Source organism: Hemitrygon akajei, chromosome 1 (genome assembly GCF_048418815.1).
Source record: "Hemitrygon akajei chromosome 1, sHemAka1.3, whole genome shotgun sequence".
Taxonomy (NCBI): Eukaryota; Metazoa; Chordata; class Chondrichthyes; order Myliobatiformes; family Dasyatidae; genus Hemitrygon; species Hemitrygon akajei.
In genome coordinates this window covers 33,129,951-33,142,271 of record NC_133124.1, presented here as the reverse complement: position 1 = coordinate 33,142,271, position 12,321 = coordinate 33,129,951, and the positions used below count along the sequence as shown (strand labels likewise).

The 12,321-nt window shown below is 38.9% G+C and overlaps 1 protein-coding gene across 1 annotated transcript; it reads right to left on the bottom strand.

Moving 5' to 3' along the window:
• Nucleotides 1–5,505: 5,505 nt before the first annotated feature.
• msc (musculin (activated B-cell factor-1)) lies at nt 5,506–10,130 on the bottom strand. The gene is made up of 2 exons (XM_073040633.1): nt 9,605–10,130; nt 5,506–7,560 (listed from the first exon to the last, which is right to left on the bottom strand). Exons 1-2 carry the CDS (start codon nt 10,040–10,042, stop codon nt 7,474–7,476), a joined length of 525 nt encoding a protein of 174 aa, XP_072896734.1. The 5' UTR covers nt 10,043–10,130; the 3' UTR covers nt 5,506–7,473.
• Between the last annotated feature and the right edge of the window lie 2,191 nt (nt 10,131–12,321).

Genomic DNA, 12,321 nt, shown 5'->3' with positions numbered 1-12,321 from the left:
TCAAAGGTTCAATTATTATCAAACCACATATCTATATACAGTACAACTCTGAAACTTTTTCTTCTCCATCATTCTTCTAATTGCAGTGAATACTGGCCTAGAGCCATTAAATTCCTGATGAAGGGTCTCGGCCTGAAACGTTGGCTACTCTTTTCTCACAGATGCTGCTTGACCTGCTGAGTTCTTCCAGCATCGTGTACGTATTCTTTGATCCACAGCATCTGCAGTTGTATTTTTGTGTTCAGAGCCATTAAACGCTCCTCATATGACAATCCTTTCAATCCCAGAATCATTTTTGTGAACCACCCTTGAACAGTCTCCAATGTCAGCACATCCTTTCTTAGATAAGCAGAACAAAACTGCTCACAATACTCCATGTGAGGTCTCACCAGTGCCCTATAAAGCCTTAACATTCCATCCTTGTGTAATGCCCTGGTTCACATGGTTCATATTTTTTCTCTGTTTTGTTTTTCAGTTCTCTGTGTAAGCTGCTTGTTTGGGTTACTGTTGAAGATAGGAGATAGGAGAAATGTGTGCCATCCAAATGGATTTAGGGGAAGTTGCTCTGGTGAGGGACACTAAGGTTGGCCTTGGGGGTTTTGAGACGGGAGAAGAAAGAAGAAGCTGGAGAGAAGACGTCGGAGGAGTCGACCCGGAGTGGGGCCATGATTCAATGAAGTTTGGGGAGATCGAAGGAGTATCAGCAAAGGAGAAACCGGGAGATCCAACTTGTGCACATCAGACTGTTTCATTTAAAATGGGCCCTTTTCTTTTTTTTTTGCTTTTTCTTTACTAACCCTTTGTCAAATTAAGAATTATAAAGCTAAATCTTTCGTGGTACTTATTTGTAACAAATCACACAGCATCCGACACACAGAGGGGCATTTGGGGAGCTTGCACTTCAATCTCCCAAGTTTGGTGGGGCCAGAGGTTGTCTTCCCTAGATTCGTGCAGCCGACGGAATCAGAACGTTACAATTGCTTTTATATTCTAGTCCTCTCGACATGAATGTTAACATCACATTTGCCTTCCTCACCACCAGCTCAACCTGCAAGTTAACCTTTAGGTCCCTTTGCATCTCAGATTTGTGTATTTTCTCGCTGTTTAGGAAAGAGCCTATGCTTTTATTCCTTCTACCAAAGTGTGTGACCACATACTTCCCGACACTGTACTCCATGTTCCACTTCTTTGCCCATTCTCCTGTTGCCAAAATTGGAAATAAAGGTTCAAAATATCTTAAATATAGGCTGAATATTTTCTTGCCTGCTCCAGTTAATCTTCTACCAATGGTGGCAGTTAAGATGTTGGGGATGGAGTGGGAGGGGGGTGGTTGTGGTGATACAGTGCTAACAAGGTCAGGACAAGGTTGTTAGATTTGCATTTAAAGGGCAACTTGTCAAGTAAATCATTGTTGCAGCAAGTACAATGTTTACAGTCATATCAGTCCAGTGTTATGCTTTGAACTCTAATGGCATTTCTGGAAGCCACCCACTATCCTCTTCTCCAGGATACTCTGTAAAGACCACTACCTAATTGAGAAACACAGGAGGTTCTATAGGTGTTGGAAATCCAGGGCAACACACACAAAAAGCTGGAGGAACTTGGTCGCATCTATGAAGAGCAATATAGAGCTAATGATTAGGGCTGAGATCATTCATCACGATTTGATGAAGATTTTGGCAATGGTCAAAACTATTCACAATGGGCAGCAAAGAGGTCCGGACAACACAGAGGGTAGCTAAGACCTCTGTGCAAATGGCACCTGGTGTTTGTATACCCACAGCTAGCATACGCTTTGATGCAGCCACAAAGATGAGAATGGGAGTTATATTGGATACATCCTGTCCACTTCTCTGGAGACCAGTGTACATGATCCACTTTGGATCTCCACATGAAATTGAAGACAATTTGCTTAGCTACCCTGTTGCAAGATTGACTACAGATCACATTTGTTCCATACTTGTACAGAAACAATGAGAGGACTTTGCACCTGAAGGGTAGGTTATTTCTGGCAGGATTGTCACTGCCTAACTTTGGTTTCACTTTGGCTATTTACTCCAGCCAATTCTTACAGCATCTCTCAACTCCTCTGAACCAAATTCCCAAACCATGAGGTAATTGGAATGGACACAGCAACTATTAATTCAAATAGAAAGTAGGGTTGTAAGTTTCACCATTCGTGGCCTCAGGACACCTCAAAATACCTTATGCACTGCATGAAAGATGTATCTGATAATGATCAGACAATTTCTATTTTAGTGTTGATTAGCAAGGATACTTGGAAGAATATTCCTTTCTTCTTGAAATAATGCTGTGGGATTTTTAATTTGTCCAGAAAGGGCAGAAGGAGTTTCTATTGAACATTTCATTCAAAAAATATTTCTGCACTCACCAAAGTACACGCAATATCAAATATAGTGAGCTGCTCAGATTATTGTTGATTGGAACCCATGACCTTCGTACACCAAGAAAAAAATACTGTCCAAAGCAATAATGAACACAAAAGCACAAAGAAACTCTGCTGCCTGTATGTTTTACAGTGCCTATAAAAATTATTCACCCACTTGGAAATGTTCATGTTTTATTGTTTTACAATATTGAATCATAGTGGATTTAACTTGGCTAGTTTTTTTTTACACTGATCAACTTTGTGCCAAAGTGAAAACAGAAATCTACAAAGTGATCTAAATTAATTACAAATGTAAAACATAAAATAATTGATTGCATAAGTATACACCCCCTTTAATATGAAACACCAAATCATCACTGGTGCAGCCAATTGGTTTTAGAAGTCACATAGTTAGTTAAATGGAGATTGTGTGCAGTCAAGGAGTTTCAATTGATTGTAGTAATGTATCTGGAAGGTCCAACTGCTGGTGAGTCAGTATCCTGGCAAAAACTACACCTTGAAGACAAAAGAACACTTCACAAAAAAGTTATTGAAAAGCACAAGTCAGGAGACGGAAAGAAGAAAATTTCCAAGTCACTGAATATCCCTCGGAGTATAGTTAAGTCAATCATCAAGAAGTGGAAAGAATGTGACACAGCTGAAAATCTGCCTAGAGCAGGCTGTCCTCAAAAACTGAGTGACTTTGCAGAAAGGTGCTAGTGAGTGAGGCCACCAAGAGACCTATAACAGCTCTGGAAGAGCTACAAGCTTCAGTGGCTGAAGTAGGAGAGACTGTGCGTACAACCGTTGCCCAGTTGCAGCTCTATGGGTAAGTGGCAAATAGAAAGCCACTGTTGAAATAAACTCACATGAAATCTTGACTAGAGTTTGGCAGAAGGCATATGGGAGACTCTGAAGACAGGTGGAAGAAGATTCTATGGTCTGATGAAACCCAGATTGAGCTTTTTGCCCATCAGAATAAACGCCATGTTTAGCATAAGCCAAACACCACACGTCATCAAAAGCACACCATCCCTACCATGAAACATGGTGGTGGGTGCATCCTGCTGTGGGGATGCTTCGCTGCTGCAGGCCCTGGAAGGCTTATAAAGGTAGAGGGTAAAATGAATGCAGCAAAATACAGGAAATTCCTGGAAGAAAACCTGATGTAGTCTGCAAGAGAAGTGTGACTTGGGAGAAGATTTGTTTTCCAGCAAGAAAATGTCCTGGAGTGGCCAAGTCAGAGTCCAGAGCTCAGTCCAATTGAAAATTTGTGGCTGGACTTGAAAAGGGCTGTTCACTCACAATCCCCATACAATCTGGCAGAGCTTAATCAGTTTTGTACAGAAGAATGGGGAAAACTGCAGTGTCCAGATGTGCAAAGCTGATAGAGACCTACAGTATCCACACAGACTCAAGGCTGTAATTGCTGCCAAAGGTGCATCTGCTAAACACTGACTTGAAGGGGGTGAATACTTATGCAAACAATTATTTTGTGTTTTATATTTGTAACTAATTCAGATCACTTTGTAGAGATCTGTTTTCACTTTGACATGAGCGAGTCTTTTTCTGCTGATCAGTGTCAAAAAAAGTCAGATTAAATCCACCATGATTCAATGTTGTAAAACAATAAAACATGAAAACTTCCGGGGCGGGGTGGGGGGGGGGTGAATACTTTTTATAGGCACTCTATCTTTGGAGAGCATGCTGAAACAAATGCTATATTGGCATTGTAGCATGGTGGTAGAATCTAATTGTATGGAAGTGTAAACCTGTGAACACCCTGTTACCAAAAAAATATACATGTAGCCTGTGAGTTAGCCTGTCATGACTGAGGTTCTGCAAGCAGAGACAGTGAAGACATACATGTTTTGAAATGTCCGGGTGGTTAGCACATACTGGAAATGAAGCATTTGATAGTGACAATATTGCATCCATCTTATTGTCTACTCCAAACTTACCGTCTTTAGCCAGAGTGTAGATGAGTAAAGTTCTAAAAGATTTCTAGTCCTGTCACCTGCATTGAGATTCAAAGGACTAGCAACAATATGATAGTGAGTGTGAAAAATACAAACAAAGTTTTCTTCACAGCCAAAGAAAACAAACAGAGGGTGTAAAATGCAACAAAATGATAATGTTTATATTGTATATTGGCTTTAAGAATCTAACATAGGTGTCTCCGTACAAAGCATTATGTACATGTTTCTTTAGCATGGTTTGTTAAGGAGGCACACAGTTGTTCACTCAGACACAACTGCTCTGCCGAGGGTTGCTGCACTTTTTGGCTGATTCCTTCATGTGAACTTGTTCAAAAGCTCCTAGAAAGTCTGTGGGAAAGTGCAAGTGTAGCAAATGGCTGGCACTATTCAGTCATCACTAAGAGTTATATCTGACCTATAATTCTTCAACAATTCAAGTTGAGGAGGTGTTAATTATAGTTTAACACTACCTTCACTGCTCCTTCACTATTTACCATCACTGTTAAAATATATGATTAGTATTTATTTATTTTACTACTAATTTCTTGGTTACTGATGGATTCCCTACTTATGATAGTTAAAATTTCTTTTTAATTACACACATTGCCATTATAAGAACTGTTAAAACTATTTTGTCTCTTAACTGCCAAGTCTATGGCACTGAAGCTTTCAGTTTAGTATGTCACATGTTAGAAATACTAATTGTGATAATTACTTTCTCAACCACATACAGTATTTCTATGTATTCTGTATACATATGTATTCTATATATGTATCTATATACAGTATTTCCCCAGAAATATAAGAATGGAAATAGAACACATTTCTTTAATTAAATATCTGATAAATCATAAAGCAACCATAACAATCAGTTTCTGTAACTTTCATTGACATCATCGAAAATGAATTGCAATGCTGCCAAATGCATTTAATTCTTTAAGTATTTGTTTTACTGCTTTATAATTTAATTTGATAGCATTTGTGTATTGTTATCTATATCTTGCTATATTATATCATTCCATCTAATGACGTGCCTTATCAAAACAACTTATCAAAAGGAACAGTTTCACATTCAGTGATTAAATTAAGTGATTTACTATCACAATAGTTATTAAGTTAAATTAAAAACAAACACTGTGGTTCAGAAGCATATTTATTATCTGAAATTTGTGACCAATATTTAAGACTTATTATACAATATCATTGAAAAGAAATTGATTAGGATTCCATTCTGAAATAATATGATTTTTAATTGACTAAAATTACTGCTCAATAAGTAGACAGCAAATGTCAACAATTTAATTAGCTTTTTATCTTTAATGCTGATGTTTAGCATCAAAATAATAGAATTTTATCAGATATTATACTGGAGAATCACTGTCTCCTTTGATGCTACACATGTACATAGTTAAATGACAATAATCTTGACTTAAATTGAAAGCAACACAAGAATTGATGGCTGATTTTATACTCCACAAATCCATATTGCTATTTTAATTGTGGCCTGACCAGAAAGCCATCAGTTCCATGAAGAGTGGAATTAGAACTTTTTGATCTCTTGGTGCCAGATGAATTTAATGATTTTGTTTTAAAACTCATGAGCTATTTAAAAATTCTTATCTTTAAACATCAACTAGCCACAAAGACTACTTTTAGTACATCTATTTTTCATAGCAGATTATTCCACCTACCTTAAATATAAAGTTAAACCACATTGCTATATTCATTGCTATCCTTTTGAGATGAGTTCACAGTTACACATTTGCTCATTTCATACAGCAACAATGTAAGTGCTAGGGTATATACTGTGGTCGAATTTCAAGAAAGCAGGAAGTTTTAAACCTTCTCAGGATATTTTTGGCACCAGGAAAAGGACATTTTAAAACATATTCCTCACTAATAAAGAAGGAATCAACCACCATCTTGCAGTACTGCAGTCCAAGTGGTGAAAGTACTCCTACAGCGTCCTTGGTAAAGAATTCAAGGATTTTATTGCAGTAAGGAGAAGACTATGGCGCACATCTTAGTCAGGATGCTGTGGGACTTGATAGGAAGTTGGTGGTGGTAATATCCCCATGCAGCTGCTGGCATTGACCTCCTAGGTGAAACATGCTCTTACTTTGATGTGCTGCTGAAGAAGCCCGGACACGTGCTACGGTGTACATCTTGCACACTGTGCCATGGAACCACAACACACTAGCTGGTGCATTAATTATTTACATCATAACAGTCCATAAAGCATACACAAACAAGCTGTCAGTCATGCTCTAAAGCTAAAAGCTAATTTCCTGATCGGAATCAAACCTATTGTCGAGATGTCTAAAGTCCCCAATATACTTTAACATTTCCACTCCAGTTGTGATATTCAGTGGAAATAAATTCAGAATTGTTGCTTTTAATATGAAAATCATACAGAACAAAGATTTTTTTTGATAACCAACATATAAAGTGCTATTGTTTCTTCTGATAAAATTACTTTTTTTAAAAAATAAAACTACAGTGAAATCTTTTTTATATAAAAGATCCAAATTGTACATTTTAAAGCATAAACGATAACCATACAAGATAAGTTTATATGATTGAGTACTACTCAAAATGCCAATATCTAACACAATACTGGAGGCAATGACCTTTATCCAAGCTGTAATATACAAGAATACAAAAATATTTATTATACATTGAGTAGCTTGTTGTTTCTCTTACACGTTGTCGCCAGAATTTCACAATTTATTAAACAATGGTTAATACTGCTACGTTTCAACTTATTTACAATGTTGAATGTGCTTTCGTGGACGGAGGGCGGCTGGCATCTTATCCCACTCTGTATATAAAAAGGAACATCCATAATCGGAACAGGACCAGATCATCTTCGAGAAGGTCCTGAAGAGGCAGGCAATATTATAGGCTGTCCCGCACCCCCATTAGAACAGTTTGCGGCAAGTAAGAGCTTTGTCCTGCAAAGCATGCAACTAACGAAGAAGAATCGACGTGGCTGTCCCGCACTATCGCGACGGAGCATCCACGTTATCAGTCTGACGAGGCGCTGGAATGGTGACAGCTGCTCGGGGTGGGGGGGGGGAGTTGAAGTGGAAGGCGCTCGTATTGCTAAGCAGTAGTCCCACATAATCTGGACGTGGTGGCAAAGTCTTTGCTATCTACTTCAGATCTTCCTGAAACCACGAATGGCCAGGTCTGAAAGTTGAAAACAGAATGGTTAGAACAATAATTCGCCGGTCCTTACTGAGATGGTGAGAAATGTCCGCGGACTGGTTCTAAGAGTCAGGAAGTATAGATTTCTTCTCGTCGTCTTACCTCAGAGTTTGAACTCAGTTTCATTAACAGCATCATGCAACATCCGCGGAACTCATATTGTTACTCGATAATCTACGTGAGACGACATGCAGTTCTTTACAAAGTAAAGTGGGATTTAGTGACAGCATTGCGACAGGTCCTCAGGAAGTGGCGGATCTGAGAGTGATGGTTTGTCACTCTCTGGACCGGCACTGAAGCAATCCAATTGCAACGCCCATGCTAGTCAGCATTTCCCCCGAACCTCAAGATAAACTAAAACAACCAATCAGTCCTAATCCAAACATAGATGGACAAATAATTCGTACGTTTTAATTTGTATTAAGATTTCATGAAGAAAAAAAAGTACCGTATTTTGACGAAATAAATCTGGCATAAATTATCTTTGTTTTTGGATCTTGGTAAGAATATATTCTATTCTTGTTGATCTATTTCGAAGCAATTTAACTAAAAAAAAGATTTTTTAACGAACCCAGATTTCCTGTGACTTTCAGATGGGATTTCTTCCTTTAAAACATTCCAGAAATGTAGTCCACTTACAGTTGTAGGACTTAACTTTCTGGAATATCATTATATTCCAAAGCAGCCGATCTGAAGCGCTCTACGTATAAATCTCCATGTGTCCTAGTTTTTTTGGGAAATATGTAAAAAAAACTATTTGAGTTGACCGCCTGAGCCAAATAACTCCAAAAATAAGCTTACAAAACACCCCTTCAATGTAACAAACATTAGACCCGTGATTAGCCGGAGACAGGCATGGCTAACAGCCGCGCAATTCAATATAGAAATTATAAAGCCACTTCTGCGGAATTATCTGACCTACTTACGTTTTAGAAATTAATAGCAGATTTGCATTTGCAGCGATAAAAGGAAAATAAAAACGAAGTTATTTTAAAGTTGAAGTACTTAAACCTTTTATGTAAAGGAAATTTTATTTTCTCAGAACCCGTTTACAAATTGCGGGGAAAGCTTTTGCTGTGCTATTGTAACACACCAGCAATCCTTCGGCTCTTTTTGTCTTAAAGGTTGCTTTTTACTGATTTAGTAGCTGGCCGAATCTGCCGGTCTAGAACAAGATGTCTTCAGTGTTTTTGTTTACAAAAGAATACCTTAATTTTTACACTTTTCACCAATTGTTATTTGACTGAAATCTGTTCTTTCGTTCAAATCTCCCCACAAAAGAATATATATATGTGTATATATATACACTTTATATAAAGTATATAAAGTCTATAAGATCGTTGACAATGAAACAATAGAGCAATCTACTGTTTAAACACTGTAGCTGTCTGACTTTGTGGGTTCGCGAGTTTAGTGGGGATGCGTTTTAAGTGGGGTGCTCAGGTTTCTTCCGTAACGTTGCGCAGTCGCTTTTAATACCCTCACCCCAAAACCTGTAGGTGCAGCAGGCTAAGAAGTCGCACCATGTAACGCCACGTTATATATTCTACTGAAACCATTTTTTAAATAGAGCGTTCTATTTGAATTTGCATGCAAGGTGTTTTCCCTATAAGTGCTGTGCAGCCGATGAAGATGCACCTGCCTGTTTCTAAAGATGCCATTATCTGGAGTATTGACCAGTGATGGGCACAGAAGTTCACTGAGCTACTGCGCAAAAGAGGATGTCGTATTTACTGATCAATGCGAGTTGTTACTGGAGAAGCATTTCTATGTTGAATCACAAAATAATGTGTGCACTTCCAATGTTCGAAATCTACATTGAGAGGACACTGACGCGCCGAGGACCTAGTGATACATGTTTCCCCCATAAACATTTGAAACTATAAATTTATAGAAGTATTTTCAATAAAATGCGAACGCACTACAACACTCAAGTTCTTGATACCGATTACACCTTGTGCCGAGACGCAGTGATGGACTTTGGTTCGCTCGGGTTACCGAGCTGTGCAATATCTGCAATTCTTACCAGGTTTACCGGATGGACGTATCCATTTTCGTATTTATCATTTGCTAAGATTTGCCTTAAGTGTGCGATGTAGCTAGCTGCCAGTCTGAGGGTGTCAAGTTTGGAAAGTTTTGTGTCTGAGGGCACCCAGGGCAGGCTGGTTTTTAACCTGGAGAAGGCTTTGCTCAGGACTCGCATCCGGGCTCTCTCCCTGGCATTGGCAGCATTTCTCTGAGACTGCTTGCCCTCTTTGCCCAGCCGGGGCATTTGCTTTCTCCTAACAGCCCCTTGCCTTTTCCTCTTGGAGCTGCAGTCAGAACTCGATTCGTCCGTGTTTTCAGCGGAGATATAGAATTCCGCCTCGTTCGACTCGTGTTTCAAACCGTTACATTTGAGATGCAGCCCCTGTAATTCCATTTCCTGAATATCCTCGGTATCACTGGGAGATCCAGTAGACATGGTACCTCTGGAAAATTAAATGAACCTCAAGTGAAAAGGTCTCCCTCCACAAATTCGTTAAATACCAGGGAAAAAAAACATACGCAAAACACTTCCCTTGCGAGAAAATAAACCCCACCTCTATTGGTTTTGACGGCTCCTGCTATCACTTTTAAACAGGAAGCATTTGGTCTATGTGGATCTGACCATTCCTGGATAGTTGTGACGAACTCTTAATGCTGACAACATTGCCCCCATGTAAAAGGGGCGAGAAAGGGGGTTGTTTCTCCCACGTCCATGTTTCGATATTATTGAAGATATGTTAAACACGCCTGTACTTTGCATTCAGTTTTAGAGCCTGAACATTTCATCCAAGTTTGGTTTTTTTTTCCCAGTCCCTCAGTGGTATATCCCATGTAAACTGGGATTTGAGTTGGAAGCCTTCAATCAATCGCTGTTAAAACAAACTAATTAAACAGCCCATTTGGTTGGCGAAGAAGTGAGTGCTACTGCCGTCTTAAAAAAACGCAGAGCTCCCCAAATACACGAGCTTTTGAACAATGTGTAATAATTAGAGCTACTACAAATGACAGAGGCAATTTAGTTTTAATAAGGCAAAGAATATACGCACAGAATGGTATAATTATCTTCAACTATCAAATGTAAAATAATATAACCCTTTGCTCCCAAATGACGTCATATTCATTGTCTGATATATAATTTCCTGTATTTTCCCATAAAGATTATTTTTGAGTTAATTATCCCCATGAGTAAATTATCCGAACTTAAACGCACTCACAGACTACAAATGTGAAGAAAGTTTAAGGTAAATACAATTGCTGTTGAAACTGACCAGTTTGCAGTTTAGCTGGTCTCTCTCTATTTACATATTTGGCCAGAGTCCTGTTTTGGATCGCTGCTGTTTTCGTCCTGTGGTTTTCCACCTTCCAGAATTTCTTCTGTTCGTATATTGCCGGCTAATGGCTTTCTCAAACGCTAAAGACTAGTTGAGAAATTGCCAAACTCATTTAGTCCCACTCAGTGAGATCAGATAAATTAAGATTCTTTATAAATGTTTTGAGGTTCGCTTTAAATGCCACATATATTCCCATTACTTATCGGGAGCATGTGCGCAGTTACTAAATATAAAACAGCAAATGTGGAGTTGGAGACAGATTTTCTTGCGCTTACACTGACTTGCGTTGAGCTTTGCAAAATATTTTGTTAAGGAAATATATAGCACTTATCTCTGAAATTTTGGAAAAATTGGCAACCCCCCTGATTGTTTGTGCAGGTGCGTTTTGAAGTGAGCTCCTCCTGAAGATTTATGGTAGAATTGATTGATTTTGTAAACATTGTAGAGATCCTATCGACCCCCAGAACGAATTCAGGCCTTATTTTCGTATCGGGGTCTTTCTGCAGCAATCGGGCCGCGCAGACTCTGCAGGAAAGAAATTGACTCTAGTAACATCTCCGTCGTGGAACGGAACCAAGAAGTGTCATCACATTGGTCCGTCAGAAGTGGCAGCGCTCGTAACCTCAATAAATCATCCTGTATAAATGGGAAGTCCCCCTCGTAAAGGAAACCTGGAAGACGTACCGCCAACATTTCCAGCCCCTATCTAGTACACGAGTATTCAATAGGTATCTTCGATTAATAATCATTTCTATTACAACAGAGATATGGTACCTTTTGGCGGGGGGCGGGGAGTTCGAAGGCATTCAGAAGTTCAATTATCTCTATACATAGCCGTAAGACACAATTATACCCACTTTAAACATATGGAAATAAGTTCAAAGTAAAATTATTATCAAAGTACATATATGTCACCATATACTAGCCTGAGATTCGTTTTCTTGCGGGCATTCACAGTACAAATAAATGGGGAAATATTACATGGTAGTAATCACTAATCCAGTGTTTAATAGATAGGGTTCCGACTGAAGAGTCTCGTGCAATAAAATACTCCTGACATTTTGTTATTGAGAGGAACTTTGAGTATACTTGAACGTCAGGAACACGGTCTGAATGTTTGTAAAGGAAATCACGGAACTTCAAGACTTTCCTTACAGACACAAGGTCACATATAATTAACGCCAGCGGAGACTTTGCAATGAGGACGTCTAAGTTTCATTTCCCGTCAATTCCGGTCAAGATTCTAAAATTTTACCGGGAAGGGGCGGAGATTAACAGATCAGGGTTTAGGAAGATCGCGAAGCAATAACTCTCAGTTGAGCGAGGAAATCGAACCTGTTTAAATGGCTTAATATGGAAAAAATGTTCGATGCTGCTTGTGCTC

Coding starts and splice junctions, on each gene's coding strand:
- msc (XM_073040633.1), bottom strand. CDS start 10,042: ATGTCTACTGGATCTCCCAGTGATACCGAGGATATTCAGGAAATGGAA. Junction 7,561..9,604: donor ACGTCCATCCGGTAAACCTG/GTAAGAATTGCA, acceptor TTCAACTTTCAG/ACCTGGCCATTCGTGGTTTC.